This window comes from Mirounga leonina, unplaced genomic scaffold, assembly GCF_011800145.1.
Source record: "Mirounga leonina isolate KUSES-001 unplaced genomic scaffold, KU_Mleo_1.0 Mir_154, whole genome shotgun sequence".
Taxonomy (NCBI): domain Eukaryota; kingdom Metazoa; phylum Chordata; class Mammalia; order Carnivora; family Phocidae; genus Mirounga; species Mirounga leonina.
In genome coordinates this window covers 11,727,891-11,755,344 of record NW_023270389.1, presented here as the reverse complement: position 1 = coordinate 11,755,344, position 27,454 = coordinate 11,727,891, and the positions used below count along the sequence as shown (strand labels likewise).

General features: G+C 40.5%; 1 protein-coding gene across 2 annotated transcripts in view; it reads right to left on the bottom strand.

The window, feature by feature from the left end:
* Positions 1 to 14,455, bottom strand: part of RAB3GAP2 (RAB3 GTPase activating non-catalytic protein subunit 2) — a 96,652-nt gene extending 82,197 nt beyond the window's left edge. Inside the window, exon 1 of one of the 2 annotated variants that reach the window (XM_035010096.1) lies at positions 14,214 to 14,455. In XM_035010096.1, coding sequence (XP_034865987.1) covers positions 14,214 to 14,328 — 115 coding nt within the window. In that variant the 5' untranslated portion in view covers positions 14,329 to 14,455. The remainder of the gene's footprint in view (positions 1 to 14,213) is intronic. The other variant, XM_035010097.1, reaches the window with a different exon arrangement.
* Between the last annotated feature and the right edge of the window lie 12,999 nt (positions 14,456 to 27,454).

Genomic DNA, 27,454 nt, shown 5'->3' with positions numbered 1-27,454 from the left:
GGCAGACGCTTAACCTAGTGAGCCACCTAGGCGCCCCAACATTTTTTTTTTTAAGGGAAACATTTGCAAACTGGGCATTACCTTTATGTCTATTTCTACTCTGTGCTGGTAATATAAATTCTGCAGTCTTCTGAGGTCTGTTGAAAATCATTTGATACTATTTTGCAGGCTGCTATTTGACAGGTACTGTCCGCTGTTAGAAAGTGTTGGAATCTTACCACTGTACCAAGGTTACTTCTTATGCCTTTAAACTATGCAAGCAGGCCAAGCACATTATTGGGGGAAAAAAAAAAAAAAGAATGGTGTATATTAAAAAATAGCTGATGAATGTCTAATCAAGTTGCCATTCAGGTGAACAATTTTATTCAGGCAGTCTTTCCCTCTGGTAACTTTTCTATGAAGGTTGGTGTTCTTCAGTTGATCCCATTATCAGTGTTTTTTAATTGATCCTTAATCAAGGTTGTGGATAACAAAAGCAATGTATTTAACATATATTTAAAAACTGTACACTGTTTAATGTCAATATGAACCATTAGTTTAAGACCTTAAGATCTATAAATTCTATGTACTCATGACAAAATAACACTAACTTTTTATTATCACTTACTATAAAGAAAAGCTAAAAATAGTTCACCATGATTGTCTTAGAATAAATGGATTAAAATTACCCTGGCCCATAGGAGTTTTTTTGGTAACTCTTTTTGCAACCTGTAACAAAATCACCCATAGGAGATTTTGAATTTTAATACTAAGCTGTGGTATAACTTAAGTGGTAAATCAGTTTAACAAAGTGTATTATAGGGCGCCTGGGTGGCTCAGTTGGTTAAACGACTGCCTTCGGCTCAGGTCATGATCCCGGAGTCCCTGGATCGAGTCCCGCATCGGGCTCCCTGCTCGGCAGGGAGTCTGCTTCTCCCTCTGACCCTCCCCCCTCTCATGTGCTCTCTCTCATTCTCTCTCTCACAAATAAATAAATAAAATCTTTAAAAAAAAAAAACAAAAAAAACCAAAGTGTATTATAGAATAAGGGCACCAGAACATACAACTCTTCGGGGTGGTTAGGGTCCTGTGTAAAAATTCCAAACACTCCACAGATCACTAAATCATAAAGCCAATGGCACTTACCCAGTTTGCTCACTGAGTTAAGTAGCACTCATTTCAGTCAAAGGCTAGACTAAATTATAAGGTAATTTTAAGTGTTCTCCTCATTTATTAAGTAAGAAGCAAGCACCCAATCTCTGAAAAGCAAATCTTTAACTGTCATCAACTTCCTATGTCTTTCATTTTGCTGAAGTCCAATTCAACAAAATTGATCAAAAAACTAAGAGAATGAGATTCACACTCACTGCCTTAATAAAACCAGAGTTACTATCTCTTCTGCAGCTTCCTTTCTCTCTAGGTAACCTTAAAAACTCTGCAAGAAATGCAAATAATGGGGGCGCCTGGGTGGCTCAGTCCTTAAGCGTTGCCTTCGTTAAGCATCTGCCTTTGGCTCAGGTCATGATCCCGGGGTCCTGGGATCCAGCCCCGCATTGGGCTCCCTGCTCTGAGGGAAGCCTGCTTCTCCCTCTCCCACTCCTCCTGCTTGGGTTCCCTCTCTCGCTGTGTCTCTCTCTGTCGAATAAATAAATAAAATCTTAAAAAAAAAAAAAAAGAAATGTAAATAATGAATTAGGGATGACTGAAGTTTCAGGGTTGGCCTCACCCTGCAAATCTGAGGCAGACTGTCCACGGATTACTCTAAGAACACTACCTTCAATGATAAACTTTAATGCCAATCGAATCTGATCCTAAATATCCTTTTTTCCGTTGACTGCCACCACCCTTCTACTCTCTCTCCAGTTAGACTCTTCAATCATTGGTAGGCACTTAGCAGCATTGTCCAATAAAAATATAATACAAGCCACACATTCAATTTTAAATTTACTAGTAGCCACATTTTATTTTGATTTATTTTTTAAAGATTTTATTTATTTATTTATTTGACAGAGAGAGACAGTGAGAGAGGGAACACAAGCAGGCGGAGTGGGAGAGGGAGAAGCAGGCTGCCCGCTGAGCAGAGAGCCCAATGCAGGGCTTGATCCCAGGACCCTGGGATCATGACCTGAGCTGAAGGCAGACGCTTAACGACTGAGCCACCCAGGCGCCCCTAGTAGCCACATTTTAAAAGAAGAAAAAAAACAGGCGAAACTTTAATAGATGTTATTTAATATAATACAGCCAAGATATCATTTCAATATGCAGTCAATGTTAAATTATTCAGGAAATATTTTACTTTTTACCCCCTACTAAGTCTTCAAAATTTGATGTGTATTTTACCCTTAAAGCACATCTATTTGGTCTAGCCTGTCACTGAAGATGACTATTGTGAACTGTCTAGAGGAATTGATAACATAAGCATAAACTGTTGTTCTTATCATGGTCAAGTTCAACATTTTGCCTGAATGAATAAAACCAGTGACTTTATTATTATTATTATTTTTAAGATTTTATTTGACAGAGAGAGACACAGTGAGAGAGGGAACACAAGCAGGGGGAGTGGGAGAAGGAGAAGCAGGCTTCCAGCCAAGCAGGGAGCCCAATGCAGGGCTCGATGCCAGACTCTGGGATCATGACCCAAGCCGAAGGCAGACGCTTAACGACTGAGCCACCCAGGTGCCCCTAAAACCAGTGACTTTAACTTCAACATGTAAAATGTAACTACATCTCCTTCTGGAAAGAATTTTTTTCCCTGAAGAGCTCAGATTATACTGGTATAAAAAAAACTATTCAGTCTCTTACTTGACAAATGATATAGTCATTGAAACAGAGAAAACACATTTTAATTCAGTCATCAAAAATTACAGATGTCTTTTTTAAGGATATTTCCAGTGAATGAATTATTCCACCAACAAAAGCTCAAATAAGAAATTCAATTTCTGTCTTCCATAGCTCTTTTTAATTCCAAAAATATCTTATTGTGATTTGCTTCTGAACAGTCTGTCCTCATAAACTGAGTGTGTTCCTCACATAACAAGAACCTGAAGCTAGAAAGGAAATTGAATCCTGAAGTGGGCAATTAATTTAGCACTATTTGCCTTTTCCAATATGAATATGTCAAGATCAAAAACTAAATGAGAAACTGAAATCATTAAATGTTAGGAAATGAAAAACTTAATCTCCATGGTCTAATAAAAGATCTTATTAGCACAGAAGCACATTCATTTCCACTCTTCTGAGACAAGAAAAAACAGAAAATGTACTTGTTTCTGTAAGGAGCAAAAACCTCTAGAACCTATGACTTGTAAATAATTCAAAAACTTCAACAAATTTTAGCCAGTTCTTCTTGGCCAAGGTAAAGAACCCATCACGTAGCAGTACAAAGTAAAAAATACCTAAAGAATAGAGAAGCTGCAGGGCGCCTGGGTGGCTCAGTCGGTTAAGGGTCTGCCTTCGGCTTGGGTCATGATCCCAGGGTTCTGGGATCGAGCCCCGCATCGGGCTCCCTGCTCAACGGGGAGCCTGCTTCTCCCTCTCCCGCTCCCCCTGCTTGCGCTCTATCAAATAAATAAATAAAATCTTAAAAAAAAAGATATAGATTAAAAAAAGAGAGAAGCTGGTTAATTTCCTATGCTTCAGAATTATTAATCTTTTTCTATTTCTAGGGAAATGGGAAAATAAATTTCGTATTAGCATATTCTTTTCAACACATAAAAATACGTAGCAATCTAAAATGAGGCCATCCCATTTCAGCAAGCAGAGTTTCTTTCTTTCAAACCACCAACACTAAATAATACTAGATCTTTAAGGGTCCTTTCGGTTCTAGGATTCTAATGACCCCTGTTGTCAAATAAGTGACCTTACTGGAAGGTAAAGGTGTGCCATTACAGTATGTGGGTGAAGGTATGTAAATAATGCTCTCTATTGCTAATTTCTGCATATTTTAAAGAAGCCAATTCAACACTATTATTTAACCCATTCTAATATTCAACTAGTCCCTGTGAGAAAACTTTCTTTATATTTAAATTCTTCCAATACCAGCTTAACTTTGCTATTATCTGCTTTTTAAAAAATACAGATAAAGCCTGACAATAATCTAATCACATGAGAACAACTGTGCACTTATCAGAAAAGCAAAAGTCAAAGGAACTGATAACACAAAATGACAACGAATGTGTGTGTAAATAGGCATTTCTATTCACCATGGATAGGAATGAACCTGACCAATTTTTAGAGTAATCTGGCAACTGTAACCAGCATTTAAAATGTGAATTTCTATTATTCAGCAATTCCAATCCTGGAAATGTACATGTAGAAATACCAATATCCTGGGTGGCTGGGTGGCTCAGTCAGTTAAGCACTGGCCTTCAGCTCCAGTTGTAATCCTGGAGTCCCGGGATGGAGCACCACATCGGGCTCCTTGCTCAGTGGGGAGTCTGCTTGTTCTTTCTCTCTCTCTCACTCACTCTCTCTCTCAAATAAATAAATTAAAAAAAAAAAACCAATATCCTACATAAAAACATGCATAAGGATGCTTACTGGAGCATTTTCTTATAGCAAATATTTCGTAAATAATCTAAATGTTCATTGACAGGGAAATAGTTAAATATAGCCTGGTAGTCTTCATTGGAACACTGTGCAGCCATTAGAAAAAAATGCTATAGAGTTACATATACAAACTCGGAAAGATGTTGACGTTATAATAATTAAGTACAACAAAAAAAAGTTCCAGAATTATATTTTACAAGAATGAGATAATATAAAATTAAAAATAAATACCCAAGCAGCAGGTCTCAGAGCATTCTCACCATAGCAGCACAACAGAACTTTCTTTTAAAGATTTTTATTTATTTATTATTGAGAGAGAGAGAATGATAGAGAGAGAACATGAGAGGGAGGAGGGTCAGAGGGAGAAGCAGGCTCCCCGCCGAGCAGGGAGCCCGGTGCGGGACTCGATCCCGGGACTCCAGGATCATGACCTGAGCCGAAGGCAGTCGCTTAACCAACTGAGCCACCCAGGCCAGAACTTTCTTTGATGATGGAAGTGTTCTAGATCTGTGCTATCCAGTAAGGTATCCACTAGGCATATGTAGTCAATGAGCACTTGAAAAGTAGCTAGTATGACTAAGCAACTGAATTTTTACTTTTATTTTCTATTAAAACTTAAATTTAAATTACCACATATGACTAGTGGCTACCATACTGAACAGCATAACACTAAAGTTTTAACACCTAGAAGGTGGGATGAGTAGCCAGAAGGTGGCTTTCATGTCTTATTTAAAAAAAAAAAAAAAAAAAAGGCAATGTGATGACTAACTATGTCTCTCTTGACATTCTCTCTTCTGGGCAATTTATATGTGAGACCTAGGCTCACATGGTACAAAGAAAAGTGATCTGTGTTTGAAAGACTCTCTGGTCTTCTTTTCAAAGGCGAAATGTGGGCACAGCACACACCTAAGGATTCTAGGATTCACTGAATCAAAGGATTCAATGATTCCTTTGCATGAGGAAGGTTCATTTAGGGCCCCTATAGTTCCAAATGGTATTAGCACAGTAGTCATAAAAAAATACTTGTCTTATAATTCCAGGACTGTCACTTTAAACAAAATTAAATAATGCCTGAGGAATACCAATGTAAGATTACCTCCCCTTCTGGAATACTGCAATGGCCACCCAACTGGTCATCCTACTTCCACTTTCACTCACCACTCCCATCCATTCTTTCTTTGCTGACATAAAAACGTCTCCAAAATATTAGTTGGTTAATATTCTCGGCTCAAATTCCTTTTTTATAGATTGCCACTGCTAACTCCAGCAAGTTTCAAACTCCATCACCATTGCTACTGCCTTAGTTCTGTCTTTACTTCTGAAGGCCCGCATCTGACTTCTATAAACATCTCCCAAAATCACCTACCTCCAGCTTTGAACTACCCAACCTATTCTTTTCACAGCCACCAAATCCACCTTCCATAGCTCAAATCTTGAAATGCTATGCTTTCACTTAAAACCATCAATGGTTACCCTCTGCCTATAGCAGAGACTCCTAGTAAACCACAAATAGGTTACAGGTGAACCAAGATATTAATCCTCTCATCTCTCAAGACAGCCAGGTAGGGCTTGGAGCTACTGGAACTTCCAGCAGGTCACTTCCCACCATGAGCAGCTTTATTTATTTTGTATGACCAATCTCTCTATTACCATATTAACTGACATATTTATTATGTTAAAAACATAACATTCACCATCTTAACCATTTTTAAGTGTATAGTAGTGCAAAGTATATTCATATTGTTGTGAAACAGATTTCTAGAACTTTTTCGTCTTGCAAATATGAAACTCTATACCCATTAAACAAGTCCCCTTTACTCCCTCCTCCCAAGTCCCAGTAACCCCATTCTATTTCCCATTTCTATGAATTTAATTACTTTAGTGGAATCATACAGCATTTGTCTTTAGCACAGTGTCCTCAAGGTTCATTCCCATTGTAGCATGTTGTAGGATTCTCTTCCTTTGTAAGGCTGAATGATATTCCATGGTGTGTGTGTGTGTGTGTGTTGGACCATTTTACAATTTCACCAACAGTGTAAAGCTCCAATTTCTCCACATCCTTGCCAACAGTTGTTATTTTCTGTTTTTGGTTTTTTTAGTAACAGCCATCCTAATGGATGTGAAGTGATCTCTCATTATGGTTTTGATTTGCATTTCTCTTATGATTACTGATATGGAGCATCTATTCATGCTTATTGACCATTTATATGGCTTCTTTGGAAAAATGTCTATTCAAGTCCTTTGCCCAGTTTTTAATCAGTTTATTTTACTGTTGAGCTATAGTTCTTTATACATTGTGGATACTAATCCCTTACCAGATACATGATTTGCAAATATTTTCTCCCATTCCATAGGTTGCCTTTTTACTCTTTTTTTTTTTTTTTTTTTTAATTTGAGAGAGAGAGAATGAGAGACAGAGAGCATGAGAGGGAAGAGGGTCAGAGGGAGAAGCAGACTCCCCGCCGAGCAGGGAGCCCGATGCGGGACTCGATCCCGGGACCCCAGGATCAGGACCCGAGCCGAAGGCAGTCACTTAACCAACTGAGCCACCCAGGCGCCCCCTTGCCTTTTTACTCTTGATCCCATCCTTTGATTCACAAATGTTTGAAGTTTGATACAGTCCCATTTGCCTGTTTTTGCTTACATTGCCTGTGCTGTGTTATATCCAAGAACTCATTATGAAGTCCAGTGTCATGAACGCTTCCCCTATGTTTTCTTCTAAGCATTTACAGTTTTAGTTGTTATATTTAGGTCTTTAATCCATTTTGAGTTAATTTTTATATACGGTGTAGGACAAAGGTCCAACTTCATTCCTTTGTATATGGATATGCAGTTTTCCCAATGCCATTTGTTGAAGAAACTGTCCTTTTCCCCATTGAGTGGTCTTGGTACCCTTGTCAAAGATCATCTGACCATATATGCAAGGATTTATTTCCAGACTCTAGCCTACTAGTCTGTCTGTCTTTATGCCAGTACCAATTTGATTACTTTGTTCTGATGGTTTTGATTACTGCAGTTTTTCTAATGTTTTGAAATCAAGAAGTCTGAGTCCTCCAACTTTTTTCTTCTTTTTCAAAATTGCTTTCGCTATTCAGATACCAAGTCTTTTTTTATGTGTGCTATGATGGAAAAAAAAAAAAATGATTGGGAATGACTGAACCCTATAGAAGACTGCCTTCAAACTTTTTGTTTATATATACCCCAAGAGGTTTTCAATGGTATGTATCCCTTGCACAAAGGATGTAATTTCTTATTACAATAAACATGCACATTTTAATATAAATGTATATCATCCCTTTAAATTTATTCAGTGGACTCTATATACTATAGGGAAATGATACACACCAACATCTTTTTAAAAATGATGTTCTCTAGGGGCGCCTGGGTGGCTCAGATGGTTAAGCGTCTGCCTTCGGCTCAGGTCATGATCCCAGGGTCCTGGGATCAAGCCCCACATCGGGCTCCTGGCTCAGCAGGGAGCCTGCTTCTCCCTCTCCCTCTGCCTCTCTCCCTGCTCATGCTCTCTCTCTCTGTCTCAAATGAATAAATAAAACCTTTAAAAAAAATGATGTTCTCTAAAAGTAATTTTATAAGTCCTTTTTTCTCCTTAAATTCTTATTTCCATTCCATTTCCTCCAGAGTGCTATTCTAATGTAATATTAATATATTTTTATTATTAATCCAAAAATTTCTCTGCAAAAACATGAACTAAGTTTTCTTGTGGTAAGACTCCACATATTAGAATTTTTCTTCTTGACTTATTGCAATTATTATTAGAAGTTGACAACTGAGAACAACAACATACATGTATCGCAAATTTTGATGACTATTGAACATAAACAGCAAAATTTATTTGGAAATGTCTCAATGAGGTAGATGAGGGAGTTCATGGTGCACCGATTAAAGGGGAAGTTTGTTTAAACACCCTGGAACAACTTACTATAATAATATTCAGAATGTGTGAAAGGTGAGCCTTTAGTAAAGTGGGAGAAGGGCAGGGTAGAAAAGTAGGTACTTTCATAAGAGTAAATAGAAATTAATTTACTTAAAACTACTTGTTTCCAAGTAACCCTTGGGCAAATTTCCATGTAGCTCCAAAGTACTCTTAACTTCCATCTGAGGACCCTGCTACTGCATAAAATTTAAGTTCCTGACAATCTCTGCAGCTTCATCCCTCACCATACCCTACTCTCCCACAATTTACTATTTGCAGCTTTCTGAACCCCATCGTGTTTCACATCCCCCTCCACCTGACGGGCACCTATTAAACAATTAAGCCTTGGTGAAGATGACAGTTCCTCTAAGACAACTTCCCTGAGTCCCCTATATAGACTGAACTAACACTCCTTCATTCTCCAACCATCATGTGCCAAATTACAGGATAACACTTTAACACTCCTTCTACATGCTTATTTCCTTTATTTATTTATTTTTTTAAGGTTTTATTTATTTGACAGAGAGAAAGACAGCCAGAGAGGAAACACAAGCAGGGGGAGTGGGAGAGGGAGAAGCAGGCTTCCCGCGGAGCAGGGAGCCCGATGCGGGGCTCGATCCCAGGACTCCGGGATCATGACCCGAGCCGAAGGCAGACATCCAACGACTGAGCCACCCAGGCGCCCCTGCTTATTTCCTTTATTGACTGATTGACTGAAAGCTCCTTGAGGAGAGGGACCTATTTTATTCACCCTTTAAGACTACTTCGTGCTTAGCACATAGGAAGTACTCAACAAACACTAGCTCTATGAAGGAATTAAAGACTATGCATGTCTCAATTTCCTCATTGACAAATTTTATCTGTGAGAGCCTCTTCCAATTTTAAATTGCTAACAAAATCCATTAACTCCATAAATTTTCTGAAATTCCTATAAATGTTCCCCCCAGTAGGATCTCAAACAAGAGAAAGCATTTTCACGAAGCATAAAAAATGGGTATTTTATGCCCTTTGTAATATCCCATCATGTAAAGTGACCCCATGATTTCAGGTTATCCTAAAAAGCACATTTTGCTCAGTGATTATATAAAAACATGACTTTAACTGATGGTGCCAACGTAATTCCCTGCATGATTTATCTTCTATCTTTCTGGTAAAAGAGGCAAGAAGGAAAGCTGCCTTACTTTTTTAGTATGTCACTAGGAAATTATTTTCTTATCAAGTAAATTAGGAGATCCACAATACTCTAATTCCCTCCAAATATTCTGATTCTCCCTCTCTACATGTATTTTTTTTTTTTTTTTTTTGCCCAACTCAATTATAAATATCAGAAAGTTCTGGCCTAAAAATCCAGTCTCACTGGAAATTATGCCACCGTAGTTTATGTGGGGACCCCTACTACTACCCATCTCTGAAATTTCAAAGTATGAAGCCAAATTTTTTGCCTGAAATAGCATCTGATTGAGTAGAAACAATTATTAATAGTTATCACTAATGTAAACATTGGGAAACAGTAGGGTTCAAGATCTCTTTTAAAGCCACAGAAGAGGGACACCTGGGTGGCTCAGTCGGTTAAGCATCTGCCTTCAACTCAGGTCATGATCCCAAGGTCCTGGGATCAAGTCCTGCATCGGGCTCCTTGCTCAACAGGGAACCTGCTTCTCCCTCTGCCTGCCACTCCCCCTGCTTGTGTGTGCTCTCTTTCTCTGACAAATAAAATCTTTAAAGCCATAGAAGATATTCTCATTTCATAATTGAAGACACAAAGTAACAATGTCATACTGTTGTTCTCTGACAATTAAAATACGGAGAGTAGTTCTGAGTTCTGGGTGCCCAGGAACCAGGTATCATTAGGTCTATGTCAGCTGTCCACATTAAAATAATTAAACCAACTAATAAGGCTTCAAGATTATCATTATTGTTGTTTTGGTTTTACATATCCCCTAAAAATGAACTGGGATAAGAAATTAAAACTATAAGCTAGGAATATAAAATGATCTCATGACTCCCTTCCCAATAATCATTTATAACACTAATAAAAGTGAAGCAAAGCAAGGCCAAACACCATCAGTAGGTTACGGCAGGTCTTACCTGCTTAGTTCAGATTGTCTTAATGAAGAGCTCTTTATAAAACCTGGTTTTTTGTTTGTTTTTTTAACAAAATAAGACCCGCAGTGATTATGGAAATCCATAGCGCTAGTCATCCCAAGAATTCCAAATAAAGTATCAAGAGTTGGACAAGATATTTTGATGATCTTTATTTGTAAATTAAAGCACTGTTTTAACTGTAAAATATCGGTTTGGCAAAGGGGCTCACTGGTTAAGAGGTTCTTTCTCCATTTATTTTCTACTTGAATTGCTGATAGCCCCAATAATACCAATATATACAAACCTAAAAATTTGATTTAAAAGGGTAATAAATTAAATTACACGTGTAAACCCATCAGCATATTCCAAATTAATCCAGATGCTTAGGGGTAAAACTATATATCCCCAACTGCCTGGATTGAGTTCATATCCTTAGACTAGACTTCACTGTGTGACCCTGGACAAGTAGTCAACCTGTATGTGCCTAAATTTTAGCACCTGTAACTGTGCCATACAATATGGTAGGCACTAGCTGCATCTGGCACATTTTAATTAATTTAAGCTTAAATTAAATAAAATTAAAAATTCAGTTCTTTGGTAGCACTGGCCATATTTCAAGGGCTCAAGAGCCAGCTGTGACTAGAGGCTACCATACTGGACAACATAGACATAGTGATAAAAATAAGTAAGACAATATGATAGAGTAACAAATGTGATCAAGGGGGCAGGAATAACTATGTTAGATTAGGTGACCAGAAAAGGCCTCTGTGAGATGTTGATATCTGAGATGAGACTTGACTAACAAGATGCGGCTAAAATGCAAATATCTGCATACAGCATCCAAAGCAGAGGCAAGAGCAAGGACAAAGGCCTCAAGCACAAATGAGCCTGACTGGTTTAACAACAACAAAGTGTGTATGAAGCACAAGAAATAAGGGGAGAGGGGCACCTGGGTGGCTCAGATGGTTAAGCATCTGCCTTCGGCTCAGGTCATGATCCTGGGGTCCTGAGATCGAGCCCCACATTGGGCTCCCAACTCCACGGGGAGTCTGCTTCTCCCTCTTTCCCTGCCTCTCCCCCTGTTTGTGCTCTCTCAAATGAATAAAATCTTAAAAAAAAATAAGGGGAGAGTAGTATGGGGTGCAAGAAGTGGCAGGAGGCGGGGCCTCATGGGCCTTATAAACAACGTAAGAACTTTAGATTTTATATTAAGTGCAATAGGAGGCCATAGAGTTATAAAGGGGCATGTTATGATCTAAATTGTCTTTAAAAGCTCACTCTGGCTGCTTTTCGGAAATAATTACAAGAAACCAACGGTGGAAGCAGGAAGTTCTGTGAGAAGACTGGTGCCATTGTCCAGGTGAAAGAAGAGCAGGGGAGTGGCAGTGGGATAGAGAAAATGTATTGTTTCCTCTACATCCCCTGTCCACAGTCCTGTATCCACTATCCTTTATAACCTGGCTCCTTGAAAAAGTCAACTTCTTTTCTTACCTCCTCAATAGCCTATAAATACGTTTTCTGCCTCCACCATTCCACGGAAACTGTCCTAGGGTCCCAGTCACCTCCACTTTCCCAAAACCAATGGGCACTTTTGCATCCTTACCTTAGCTTACCTCAGCTGCATCTGCAACTGCTGACTGCTCTTTCATCCAATCCTCTCCTCCCTCTGCTCCCGGGCATTGCTCTCACCTGGTTTTCCTCTCTTTCTCAGTCTTCTTCCCATTAACCTCTACATGACTCTTAAACATCAGGCTCCTCTAAGGGTACATCTTCAGTATTCAGTTCACTGAACTGACCCTTTTGGCTGGTAACTCCCAAATTAACATCTCTGGCCCGAGATCCTTATTAAGTTTCAGACCTCTAGATTGTGTTTAACTGGACCCCCTCACTTGGACATACCACAAACATTTCACATGCAAAAGGTCCAAAGCCTCTAGCCTTCATTCTCTCTCATTAAACACCCTTGCCCAAGTCAAAGGCATTCTCAACGCCCTCACTCATCTGCTACAACCCCATCACCGGATCTTCACTAGGTCCTGTAGATTCTACCTCCCTAATAGCTTTCCAATCTATCTCTTCCTCTCAAGTCCTGGGCGTGATTTTAGTTCAAGCTCACACGGCTTCTTGGATTATCGGAACAAGCTCCCACCAATCTCCCTGCTTCCCATCTTGCCACGCTGCTACCAGAGTGCATAAAAGGTATTCAAAAACTTTGATGAGTAGGAGTACAAACTGACCGTGTCATTTCTCTGCTGAAAGTCTTCCAAAGGCATCCCACTACCTCCACAGGCTTCTCCTGATCAAACTCCTTACCACCTTTACGGCCTCATCTCCCCACATCCTCCTCTTTAGCCACGCAGCTCTTCTCAGTTCTCTAAATGTCACTCATTTCAGGCTTCCTTTCCTCTGCACCTTCTATTACCTCTCCCCTATGCATCTAACCATTACTTCAAAGGTGGGCCTACATATCCCCCCTTCAAGGAGTGTCCGCTAGTGTCAGATACATATACGTATATGTACGGGTATATACACACACATATGTGTATGTCCCAATCACACCGTATGGCAGCTGTTAACGTATTTGTCCCAGTAAACTATAGCTCCTAGAGGGCAGCGACCACCCAACTTACTTGCTTTGCAGCACTACTGATGAACACAGAGTAAATATTCACAGAGACTTCTGATTTGATTTCTTCTATATTTAAGAAGGGGGAAGGAGTTCATTTAGTGGGCCTTTTATCACCATTCCAGTATAGCACAAAAATGACAGACAGCACGGTTCTACGAAACCAGATGTGCTTCAGGCGGGAAACACGAAGAAACCAATAAACACAAAACGCACACCCTTTCAACAGGAGAAATGTGGGAAATTCTGAGAAACTATGCAGTATCTAATAAACCAGACTTGGGATTTTATACTACCTGGATAAGGGCTTACTTAACACTGTCTGACGACAGTAACAGGTTGAAGGCGTCTCAGCTCAATAAAGGAAATTAACTTTTCCTGGCCGTGTTGCTGTAATTTTAGTTCCTGCTGGAGATTCGCCCTCACTTCCTGGCAGGTTTTCCTTATGTGGGAGACGCTCACTCACCACCTCAGGAGTCACCCACTGGTCTCTACATCTGAATGGGGGGAAGGGGCTAGAAGGAGGAGACCGGGCGATGAGAAACACTTTCGGGAGGGAGGGTGGCAGAAGGCCGCAGGCCCAGGAATGGAGGAGAGGGCGGGGGGTTGAGGCAGTACCGGGGGAAAGCGCTGACAGCTGGCAAGGCGAGGGAAGGGAAGGAGGATGCGAACACGGAGCAAGCCGTGCAGAACAGGGGACCGTGGAGGGAGGGGGACGGAGAGGGCCCTCGGAAGGAAAGCTGGGGAGGAGGGCGAGGGGAGTGGGGTCGGCAGAGGCGACAGGAAGCAAGGCGCAGCTCTGGCCGGAGGGCGAGCGGTTAGGAGAAAGCTGGGCGAGGGGGAGACAACACCGACGCCGCCCGGGGGGGGACGGAGCTGTAGGACGAGGAGGGCAGGGGATCATCGCGGTGCCAAGAGGGAAGCGCGGGGGAACGAGGCTCCCCGAGGGCAGCGGCTGCAGGGCGGCTAGGAGACCCGAGCCCGCCGAGCAGGGGCCGCGGCGGGGCGGGGGAAGGGAGCGGCGAGGCTGGGGGCACTTACTGGGGTCCCTGCGCACGGCGCCGCAGGGGGTCTCCTCCCGCAGATGAGGGAAGAGGAAGTCCCGGGCGGCCTGGAGGTCCTGGAAGTAGCAGAACTGGACAATGGAGCAAGCCATGGCTCCGGGAACCCCGCTTGGGCACCCACCTCACCTCACCACGCCCTGCCCCCCGCCGCCCCACGGCTTCCACCGCCAAAGCCGCACTGCTCTAGCCACGCAGGGGCGGGGAAACCAAGCCGGAAGCTGTCAGCGCGCTCGGGCCCGCCGCCCCGGAGCGCTGCGCACGCGCGGAACGACGCAGGCGCCGAAGGCTGGCGCGGTCCGAGTCATGTGACTGGCGGCCTCCGGAGGAGCCGAAGCCGACGTGGAGGCTGGCGGCCGAGTTTCGTCCCGGCTCTGCGCGAACACCAGGGAACGAACCCTTTCGTTCGTTCTGGCTTTGAGCCAGAGATGACCTAATTGGACGTAGTGCATGCCAGCCTTTGGGTCATTGAACCAGTCTTATTTGCTGTCCTACTGTTGGCACGATCCTGGTATTCCAGAGAAGAATCCCTGTTAAGCTCTAGGCAGGCCAGAGGGGGACGGTATCATGCGAGCCTCAGAGACTGAAGAGATTATTTTCTGTTTTGGAAATCAGCCCCATTAAGACGAACTTTTGAATGCTCCTTCTGTAAATTCCCATAGTACTACGCACGCCTAATATAGTACGGGTTATGTTGTATTACAGACTCTTCAGGTTTTCGACGCTCGTTTAGTTTTTCATTCATTCTTAACGTTCATCCATCCATTCAGCAAATATTAGTTGCTCGTCTTTCTATGCCAACCACGCGAGGCGCTGGGTATGAAGCAGAGAATAAAAGAGACGAAATACTTGTTCCCACGGAGCTAAGATATTAGTGGCGGACAGGCAGTAAGCAGTTAATTACTCAACTATTTAACTGAAATCGTGACAATGCTAGGAAGGGAAGTACAAAGTGGTAAGGCAGAACATAACGGGGACCCTTCCCTAATGGTTGTGTGTTACAGTTTTGTTGGGGTGGGGTGGAGGGTTGCCAGGATCAGGAAAAGACTTTTGTAAGCTCCCGGAGGTTGGGATCTCATTTAACTCCTCTTTACTTCCACAGTATCTAGCATAGGACCTGGTAGTGCTTAATAAATATTTACTGAAGGAATAAATGGAATGGAATGCCTACATAAAGTAAATAGAGTTGCCCGCTTCTATGACAAGGCACTTTATATTTTTTAAAGTATTTTTCTGTCCATTGTTTGATTGGATATTCACAAGGCCATCTTGAAAGGGTGTGTCTTATCTCACTTTTTTAAAATAAAGAAATTTACCTAAGTGTCACTGAGAAGTGTCACTAAGTGTCATTGACATGTCTTGAAGTTCATTTACATTATTTTTTTCTGAAAAGTAAAAACCAAAAAGGAACAACTTTAATGTTAGCACAAAGCACCGGAGGCATTCACGTACTTCTCAAAACCTAAAGTGGAAACCTAAAGTGGTCATCCACTTTGTATGCAGAAAATGGGATGGAAATTAATTGAAGGCAAATAGATGAAGTCCAGAGCATTCATGTCTGTCAGGCCTGTATACACACTTAGTCCTAATAATACAATTATAATTTAGTGCCCAGGTTTCTACTCCGTTAATTCCTGTTTCTAGAGTAGAATGGTTTTCACAAAATTAGATAATCTATGTTATCAGCTTAACAGGGATCAGTTCTTTACCTCTAAATTACAAGGTTGGATTAGATGTGCTAGAAGGTTCCCTAAGCATCGGCGACCTGTAATTCTATGATGCAAGCTTGCAGAAAAGGCGAGCTTTCAATGCTTCAATTTTCCATCTAAAAAAATTGCAATGTTTCTTCAGGTCATCCCATCCTGGTGATTAAACCCCCCAAATATGACACCAATACCAAAGGAGAATAAAATTTAAATTTTATATTCCTAGCTTTACAGGATGAATAAAGAACGCATGATACTTTTTGGAAGGATACGGTGTCATTCCTTGAAGCCTTTCAAGTTCCTATTAAGGTAAATGCCTTTTGTGGCAGAAACTGCCCTTGGCTGCTTCAGCTGGCCTTTGTTCTGCCCTGAGGCCTTCATATATCTCCTGGGTTGTGGCCATTGAATTTCATTACTGCTGGTTTCAGTGGTGAAGTCCCTGACTTCCTTCCAAGTGGTATTGAAAAGGCTCATTCACGAATGTTTTGAAGGACTTTAGATACCCTTCACAGAAATTACAACACATTCATGAACTGAACTCTTTCCCCAGGAAGTTGTAAAGCTGCAGGGGGATGCCTCTGGAGCTCTGCTGCCATGGTTTCTGCAAGTGTGGGAGGATTGTGTTAGACAGTGAACATCACTAACCACACAGTCACAAGGAAGCACATTGCAGAAAATGTGCAGGCTTTACACATCCCAGAATAGAGCTGTGTCTCTCTGAGGTATGAGTTTGGGAGCTAGGAAAACACCAAAATAATCCAGATTTTGTGACCAAAATAATCACAGGAGGGTACTAACATGAACTCTCCAGAATCCATTATTGTGAGTTAGAGCATTGGTAACTGTTGTTAAGAGAGAGATGCCTCCCGAACATGGTCAGCAGCAGGTCCTTGCCCATCTTTAACGACATCCTGAAGTTGAAGGTGCTGAGATATGGGATAGGAGGCAAAGTGTGAAGGAAAGAAAAATGGTCTTGGAGTCAGGAGACCGTGGGTCTATCTCAGAGAGAATACTAATAAGTCACATGAACTTGGGCAATTCATGTCACCTTCCTGGGCCTTTGTCTCTTCATCTATAAAACGAAGAGAATGGACTCTAAAGTCTGTCTCGGGGATGTGTAGTTTTGGTAAGAAACTGGGAAGGAAAGGGTCTCAGAGTTGGAGTTGCTTAAAAGGAGGGATCTATGTAGGTACCCTAATAAGAGGCAGGGTAGACAGGAGTGAACATGAAGGCACTGAGCATCTCTAAGTGCAAGAAAGGAGAGCAGAAAAAGAGGATAGATGGACACTGAAACCTTACCTCATAGTTGTACAGATGGTTACTCTTGAATTGAGGTCTGAATTGAAGTGTGAACAGAAGCAAGGGCTATATAAAACTAGCTTTTATCCAACAAACACCTGCAGAGGATAACGTCTAATTTATTGTACTAAAGGTAATGTGGTAAACACAGTGATGTGATAAGGAGGAGCCCTCCAGAGACTCACTACCTAACTGGGAAACAACCACAAATGACTCTAACAAAAAGCAGAGTGTGATGAGGGCTATGGATGACTTTTGGTCCTCATAAAGGGCTGGGGGAGAAAAAAGGGAAACAATTTTGATTGGTAGGCTTGTCCTATGGAAAAGGAGTGGTGAGGAAGAGGCATAAAAGCGATAAACAGATTGTTCCAGATGATAGAGAACCTCAAAGTCCCAATACTACAATCTGAATTTTATTCTGTATGCAAGGTATAGCCAATTGAAGATTTTTTTAGAAGAGTTAGGACATGATGGGGTAGCATTATGTGGCATGACTAAAGACAGAGACATCTCAAGATATCATTAAAATATTCTAAGTGAAAAGTAATGACGGTGGAGTCCATCTCCATCTGGAGGCCAAAGCAGTGGATTTTTAGTATATGATTAGATATGGGTAGTAGAGAGGGGAGATGAGAGTCAAGGTGATTGATGTTCAAGTGCATTGTGCAAAGAACTACGGAGATGGCAATGTCATGTCAGCAACCAAAAGAGAGAATGACAGAGGAGGAATGGATCTGGGGGCCAAGAGGAATTGGATGAATTCAGTATTGGATAAATTCAGCATTGGATGTGTTAAATTTGAAGTTTCTATGGAAGAGCTGGTTTTTAAAAAAAAGGTGTATGTGTGTGTTTTAATAAATAGAAGTTAGAAATATGGGATTAGAGAGGCCACAGGTAGAACCTACCTATGGAAGCCATTCACAGAAGTTATATTGAAGGACAGGGATAAAAGTGCCATTGGACTCTATGGGGAGAGCAGGATTGGCAGCCCTGGAAACAAGCTAGGAAGGCTGTTTTTTAGGGGCCAATGGAGGAAGAGCTCTAGTAAAGGAGACTGGAAAAAAGCAAAGAAGAAAACCATACATTGTAGGACCATGCCACAGAGGCCAAGGGAGGCAGAAGAAAATTTCATGACCAGGTGAATCTATGGTTTTGAGTTCAATAAAGAATTGAAAGGGAGTAAAAGCTGAGAAGTGGTGATTGCACTGAGCAGGTAGGAGGTCACAAGTCATTATCCAGCTTATGGAACAGCCAAACTCTGTTTCCTTGGCAGAAAATTTGTTATCTGACTTCAGAGGTACCTTATTTTTCTAACAGAGGCTAGTTATGGCATCTTTTTGTCTTTAACTCTGGCTAAAGGAGAAATTTTTTAGAGAGAGAAAGAATTTTCTTTTTACTGGCATTTAACAATTATGGAAAGAAGAACTAACTTCATTAAATGTTAAGTGTTTTATTGCTTGTTTGAATGTAAGAAAATATATTTGTATTTTCAATATTTTCCAATATTTACATTGGGTCAAAATCTATAATGACATAGAGAAGATATTAGCATACTTAGTTAGAAAAATGGAGGTACTATGGTGCTTTTAGTTACAATTTTCTTCTTGTGATGAGAACTTTTGAGATCTATTCCCTTAACAACTTTCAAATAAGCAACACAGTATTATTAACTATAGTCACCATGCTGTATATTATATCCCCCTGACTTACTTATTTTATGAGTAGAAGGTTTACCTTTTGACCCCCTTCACCCATTTTGCCCACACCCCACATACCCCCCATCTCTGGCAACCACCAATCTGTTGTCTCTCTGTGAGCTCGTTTTTGTTTTGTTTTGTTTTCATTCCATGTATAAGTTTCCATCTTCTTGACCTTAATGCATTTAGGACTTGTCTGGTAAATAAATCACCATCTTTAAAACAATGAGAATGGGCATTTGTGGAAGAAATGATCCATTCCCTTTTTTATCTCTACCAAGAGAACCCTCTATTATTGGGGCAACTAAATGCCCAGATTTAAAAACAAATCTTTCTGGCTCCCCAATCTGGTCCTCAGACTCCCCAGTCTCTCTGGATTCTGAGAGTATCTGAATATGACTGAGTTCTGGCCGATGAGATGGAGCAGAAATTGTTGGAATTGTTGGAAGGAATTTCTTTTACTTGAGAAAATAAATCTTTATGTGTTTTAACTACTGTTATTTTGGGTTTTCTATTATTGTAGCAGAACCTAATCCTGACACAGTATGACCTAAATAACCAAGAGGAACTTTTCGTGAAGGAATCTTGGTCTGTTCCATATGTCTTGTTTAATAAAAACATTCTCATTTCTCCAATATTCTTTTTCTCTAGAGTAGTTCAGAAGAAATTAGACCAACTACCTGGACATTTTGAGTTGTTTAAATACTTTTGGTTTCATCTGGATGTAAAAATATGCCCCCAATGACCAAATATTTCTTGTGTTCTTATTTTTGGCACAACTGAAATAGAACCTTAAAAGGTTCTATGAAATAAAGAAATATCCCCAGTGTTGTCTAGTAGCTGAGTAAAAAGTTCCAACCAGTGATTTTCATAAGGGAACATCGAGGGCAGGTCAACAAAAGGGCAAATTGTTGGAAGGAGTTCTATGTAAACCTGGGACCCCAAGTCCAGAAAGCCATCACGTTGGGATTTGTGAACTCTTGATAGCTGAGGCTGACATCTTTCTTCACGGGACTTTCTCAACTCTGACTCACCCTTTCCTTACAGGTTTCCCAAACCCTAGCGTCAACAAAGCTGCATCCTCCCCCTTTCTTCCCCTTTGATCACTTTGGATCTGGATATTTTATTAGCTTCTTCTCAGCTTTCTCCTTTCCTCTAGTCCCTTCTTCAAAGTTGCTGTTATTCCAGACTCCTTTCTTTCTGTTAATAGTATTTATTCTTCTGTTGGTGGATCATTTAATAAAAAAAGATTAAAAATATCCTTGTGGCACCTGGCTGGCTCAGTCAGTAGAGCATGTCACTCGCTTGAGCTCAAGCCCCACGTGGGGGTAGAGATTACTTAATACATACATGATTTTAAAAATTAAAAAATAAAATCAGGGCGTCTGGGTGGCTCAGTTGGTTAAGCGTCCGACTCTTGATTTCAGCTCAGGTAATGATCTCAGGTTGTGAGATGGAGCCCTGAGTCCGTGCTCAGCAGCATGTCTGCTGGAGGGTCTCTCTCTCCCTCTCCGCCCCCCTCCCCACCCCACCCACGCTCATGCATTCTCTCTCAAATTAATTAATTAATTAAAATACAATAAAATAAAAATATCCCTTTGCTCTCCTTGTTCATCAGCCAGCCACCAAGTTCTACTGATTTAACTTCCAAAATGTCTCTCAGATTCATCCCATTTTCCATCTTCATCTCCATCTCCTTAATCCAGACACTCATGACCACTTGCCTGAACTGTTTTTATAGCCCACTGATTCCTTTTGCTCTGATTCTGGTGTCTTCCCTCCTCAATCGTCCTACACGTTGCTGCCCGAATTGTCTTCCTGACAGTGTGACTTGGTAAATCTTCGGATAACACTTTCATTTCTTCTTTAATGTGTTCATTCATTGAAGAGCTCTCTTGTAGGTGCTCATTAGGTGCTGTGAATCATTGGAGGCCCTGTGGACATAAGTATAAATAAGACCCAGTACTGGTGAAGATGGTGGGTTACCAAGACACAAACAGGTAAACATGCTACTAGGAAGGGGCACCTGGGTGACTCAGTCAGTTAAGCGTCTGCGTTCAGCTCAGGTCATGTTCATGTTCCCAGGGTCCTGGGATCGAGTCCTGCATCGGGCTGCCTGCTCAGCAGGGAGTCTGCTTCTCGCTCTCCCTACTTCTTCTTCTCTCCCTCTCACTATCTCTCTCTCTCTCAAATAAATAAATAAAATCTTTAATAAAAATGCTACAAGAGTGCAGAGCAGGAATAATAGCACAATTTCGGGATTCAGAAATGTTTTCTGTAGGTAGTATCTGAGCTGCGTCTTGAGAGCAGAGTAGATTTTAGCCGGCTGATGATGGTGGAAGGGAGAAGGGAGAAAGTTAATCTGAGCAAAGGAAACATCACTAAAGGCTTGGGAGCAGCAATAACTTGTGTGTACGAGAAACACAAGCAGTTGTTTCTAGAACGTGAAGTGTGACACCACGGTCAGGGGTGAGCCCAGAGAGTGCCCTGTGTGAACTTAAATGTCCTCAAATTTCATTTCCTCCAGAAATTAAGGGCTAATCAATCTTACTTGGTTTGCTTAAGGTAAGAAAAGCCTCCTTATGTTCATCTTCTTCATTCATACCACTTTTCACATCTTGCCTGCAGTCTAAAGGGCAGCAGGGAGGGCACAGGATTTTTTTTATTAATATATAATGTATTATTTGTTTCAGGAGTGTAGGACAGGATTTTATAGGTTGGGAATCATAAGGTGTTAATCAGCCCTAGCTCCACATGACATGCTTGACGATTCCCACTGGAGGCTAGATTTGTGTTGAATGTTGGCTTTCTGTTCCTCTTTGGTAGAGCTTTCCCAGACTATTAGAGAGTCTATAGTTGAGGAACTTTCCCTTATGTGTTCAGTGAAGCATTCATTTCCCTCCGGTCCTTTAATTTCGCCTCCTCACATTGACTGGCATAAGGAGACCCAGTGTCTCATTCTTGAAACTGGAGTTTCATTCCAGTAGATGTAGTCAGGCAGACTAGTCCTGCCAGCACTGATTTGACTGCTATTTGATGCATCTTTCAAATCTTTTTACGAATCCAATCCTCACCACTATCTTAATTAGTTGAATCTTTGGTTCTCAGCCATACTCTATTCTTCTCTTTCTTGCCAAAAAAAATAGCACCTGGAAGGTTTGAGCCATTCAGGACTATAAGACCTGCACAGAGGTATGCTGGAACATTCTAGAATAGTAGATTACAGAGCGCCTGCTATATGTTGCTTCTCTACCTGGTACACTTTGAAATCCCTTAAAACTCAGCTCAACTATCACCTCCTAGGTGAAAGACCTGACTTCCTCAGGCTAATCACTTTGAACCACATAGCTTTTTATCTATGTATCAATTCTAAAATTAGCACCTTGTATTATGGTTAACCGTTTGCATTTCTGTCTCCCCCACTAGATGGTGATGTCCTCAAGGGCAGGGATTATGACCTGTTTACCTTTGTGACATTCATTTATTCACTCATTCAATACATTAAAAAAAAATACCACTAGGTATCAGGAGCTAAACATACACACAACTCAGACCCAGTACACAAAAGAAACACATGTCTGTACTAATAGATGATAGATTCCAACGAGAGATAAATAAACAGGCAATTATAACTCCATTTTGAAAGTGCAATGTCAAACATTCAAAGGAACACATAAAAAGGGCTCCTCACTTTGAGGATCAGGGAGGGGTTCCTGGAGGAATTATCATCTAAGCTGAGGTCAGAGAGACTGAGTAGGTGTTAGATATAAAGCGGATAGAGGGTAGAATGGGAACAAGGAAGTCAAAGTATTCTGAGACACACAGGAAATAGCTCAAACCCCAGAGGAGAGAAGACATAGTGACGTAGAGGTTGAATATCCTTTAGCCTGTCTAGAGCTAAAAGAAAAGTGTTAAGATAAAGCTGGAGACAGAAAGGGGGCAAAATCATAACAGGACTCAAGGACAGGTACTATGGTTTATTCAAATTTGCATCTTTCTCCAGCTAGCAACGTACTTGACCAACAGTAGCTAGCTAATAAATGTCTGTGAAGAGAGGGAAAAAGAAGGAATGGCCCAGCACCCTAGTGGGTGGTAGATAAATGGCATGAAAGGCAGATCCTGCTTGCCCTTGGGGCTATTGAAAGACAAGCCGTATCTGTCAACATAGGTAAATAAAAACAGGTCCCTTTGATTAAATACCAGAATGGTATAGGCAAACTCGGTGAACTCTGGAGAGATCGCTGTAACCGGGACTTGTCAGGGAAGCCCGTATCAGGAGGATGGGATCTGAACTGCCTCTGTAGGATGCATATGGTTTCAACAGGAAGAAAAGAAAAACGGACATTTTGAGTTTGACCACATGGAGGTGAGGACATGGAGAAGCAAGGTGAAGGAGAAAGAGAATCCCTTTTAAACTTTTCTTGGTTCCTCTTCCTATCAACTTCTATTTAATGAAGAGGTGTTTTGAGAACATCGACATGTTTGCCGAGAGGTCCCACCTCATAGGGCACGGGACTCTGTCTAGAAAGAACTGTTCGTGGAATCAGAGCCCAAGAGACTCACGTTCATACACTTGACCCTAAGTGAATATACTTTTTAGTACGGACGTGTGTTCTGAAGAAAAAAAAAAAAAGAAGCACAGAGGTAAAAAAATATGCTCAGTGTTAATTGTTCAGCTAAAATAAATACTGTTTGGGGCGCCTGCCTTCGGCTCAGGTTATGACCCAGGGTCCTGGGATCGAGCCCCGCATTGGGCTCCCTGCTCAGCTGGGAGTCTCCTTCTCCCTCTCCCACTCCCCCCTGCTTGTGTTCCCTCTCTTGCTGTGTCTCTCTCTCTCTGTCAAATAAATACAAAAATCTTAAAAAAAATAAAATAAAATAAATACTGTTTTCCAAACAGGATCAATTTTGCTTTACAAAAGCAATCAACACCCTACAAATTTCAAGCAATAGTTAACCAAGAAAATTTTAGAACAAGTCTGTGGATAGTTCCTTAGAGCCCGTGTAATGGAATTTGACTTCTACTGTCCTAGCTAAGTCTTCTATTAGATGTGCTGGCATTTTTGCCTATTGTCTTGTAAACACATTCCAGCTACAGCTTGCAAATCACAGTTGGCTATCTTAGAATTTTTATTTTTCCAATTTTAGCATGTGAAATAATTTCCTCTAAATGTAATGGTTCATATTTTATGAAATTAAAACGTGTTTTCTCCTAATTTTTTTTTCTTTTAAGCTTTAAATATTTTCAGCACTCTTTTTCAGTCTTTGCTATTGTTTGCAACATTCCCAAATTTAGAATAATCCCTAAATTTTCTTATTGAGCTTTTTTCCCTCTCCTCTCTTAGAAAATCCTTAAATTTTGCCCATCATACTCAAGCTGTTTATTTATAGACTATGACTAAAAGTGTGGATTCACTATAGGATCTCAAAATACACTTGTAGACAAATATCCTGACCAGATTTATTATTTCCTTGCACATGCTCCTTTTTTTTTTTTTTTTAAAGATTTTATTTATTTGACAGAGAGAGATACAGCGAGAGAGGGAACACAAGCAGGGGGAGTGGGAGAGGGAGAAGCAGGCTTCCGGCGGAGCGGGGAGCCCGATGCGGGGCTCTATCCCAGGACCCTGGGACCATGACCTGAGCCGAAGGCAGGCACTTAACCAATGAGCCACCCAGGCGCCCCATGCACATGCTCCTTTTAAACAGGATAGCCATACTGATATATATTGCTTTATGATAATTTTAAATCCTCCTTTCCAAGTGGATTTGAATTAATATTACAAATAAGATTTTATAAAATATGATCATGAGATAAAAAAATTTTTTAAATCATCAGTTAACATTTACTAGCAGCGGTGTGATGGACTGAAGCTGCCTCCTACCAGCTAGCCAGAGCTGATTAGTAACCATTCAAGAAATTTGTAAACCATTTGCTTTCAGCTTGGTGTCTTAAAATCTGCCACATTAAGAATATTTACACCAGAGAAATCAGCAAACCCTACAAACTGGGATTTACTCTTTCTACCCCTACCAAAACCACTTGTTACCAGCATCCCACTTGTTAAATATTTACCAGCACGCCACTGACTACGATCCAGGTAATTTAAAGATTTTATTTATTTATTTGACAGAGAAAGAGAGAGTTCACAAGCAGGGGGGGAGCGGAAGGTAGAGGGAGAAGCAGGCTCCCTATGGAGCAGGGGCTGATGGGGGGCTCGATTCCAGGATCCTGATATCATGACCTGAGCTGAAGGCAAGACGGTTAACCAACCAAGCCACCCAGGTGCCCTGATCCAGGTAATTTAAAAAAATAGATTTTAACTTGTGTTTTCTTAATATAGAGCTTTTGAAAATGTCTCAAATAGACTTTCATGATCATGTGACATTTACTTTTATATAAAATTGATCCCATTCTGCACATACCTTAGTTCCCAATCCTCTCGGTCAGGCTTATATGAATGCATAAGATGTCGTTCGGCTAGAGCCCAGGCCTGCTGTAAAGTCAGAGTATCTTCAGTGTGAGTTCTAGCACTACTTTTGTTTAGTGGTGTAAGCAGCCAGATTAATCTCTCTAAACTCAATGTCATCTCCTCTAACATGGGTGTAAACCGCTCAGCACAGATTCTACCTGACATAGACTATATTTTACTGCATCCAAGATGGCATTGCTTAAAAGATGGACCATTATTTTATATACTACAAAGAATAAGAAACATTGTCAGTTAAACTATAAGAGCATTTTTTTTTTTTGTAAAATGTATCTCCCTTTCAGAGGTGTTAAAATGTAGAAAAATATATCTTAGAATCGATGATAGATGACAACGAGCTCTCAAATATTTTCTACAGTTAGAACACGTGACAATGAGAGATTTTTCTCAGTAGGCTCCATCTATTGTGGAAATAGTAAGTAGTTGGGGGGATTCTGGACTGAACCAATACAAAAGAGATCCTGTTGAAATTATCTGATGACCTCCTTATCTAAATACTATTATACTTTTAGTTTGTTTTTAAACTTTTGGGACAATGTATACATTTTCTTTTTTAAAAAAATGCAGATAGCACCACACTTTTCTATGACACTGTCAACATTATTTTAAAGGAATTAAAGTTTATTAAGTTTATTGACAGTAGCACCACTTTACTCTGGTCTGCTAGTCAATTTATAAAAAAATCACAAGTGATGTTTATTACTAATGATTTCTTTTTTTTTTTAAGATTTATTTATTCATTTTAGAGAGAGAGCGTGCACATGGGGAGGGGTAGAGGGAGGAGAGAGAAACTTTAGCAGACTCCTCGCCGAGCTCAGAGCCTGATACAGGGCTTGATCTAAGATCCTGAGATCACGACCTGACTGAATCTAAGAGTCTGATGTTCAACCAACTGCACCACCCAGGAGCCCCACTAATGATTTATTTCTTAATAATCAAGCCCTTCCTCTTCTGCTGAGTTGCTTCTGAACTTCAAAGGTTAATGAAACTAAAACACATTTCAAAACTTTGTGTGAGCCATGATAAATTCTGTGTTTTTAACAGAAAAACAGTAACATAGAATTACATGTTTGGTTGTCTTTCTCACCAGTTAGGTTATTTATATCTCATTGGAAAAAGAGCCATTGTATTGATATGTCTGCCTGCTACTTAAAGGGCGAAACTTAATTATGACATTGTAGGGGACCAATGATCAGGGATTATATGAACTAAACATTCACTAACCTCAAAATACAAATAGCCAGTAGATAATTTATGGTGGCTTACGAGTGACAATGTAAATAGCAAAAATGCAAGGAGACAACAAACACTGGTTTTTAAAAGATCAAACATCAAAGCAAACGGAAGTGTTGAATCCATTTTGAAAATCACTCATTCTGAACAAACATGGTGTTTGAAAAGACAAACAGCTGGATAATCATTTGTAAGCTGGAAAATAAATCATTTGTTGTTGCAGAATTTGAAAAACCAACACTATGACTTTTAGATTGTCCAGCAATTTCCTTTGCTGCTAATGATTTTTAAAATATAGCTACAAAACAGTTTTGCTCTTCCCACCAAATGCTTAATGAGTGATGATTTCTATAGAAAAGAAGTAAAAGCAAGCAGTGTTTCTTATGGAGTTTATGCTTGGTGGAACTCGAAGTCTCACACATCAAATGCCCTTTCACCATAAAGATAAACTATTGGCCGACATTCGTTTGATCAGAAAGTAGACTGTGTGGTATGTATCATAACTGTCAATTTTTAAAATTACTATCATTAATGTTGCTATGAAATGAATATAGATTTTATGTGTGGAAACAGGCCCCCTGCATTTTATTTTTAAAAAATAGGTGTAATCTTATCTTACATTTTACTAACTAATTTAGCCACGTACTATGAATCCTTGGGCAGCTGCTGTCATTCTATTCCCATTTAGCTATTCTGTTCCTCTCTCCATCTCTCATCATCACTGCATATTCACACAATGTGCACTTTCTGAGTGCATAACTCTGTCTATGCAGCCATTCTTGCTAAATTATATTT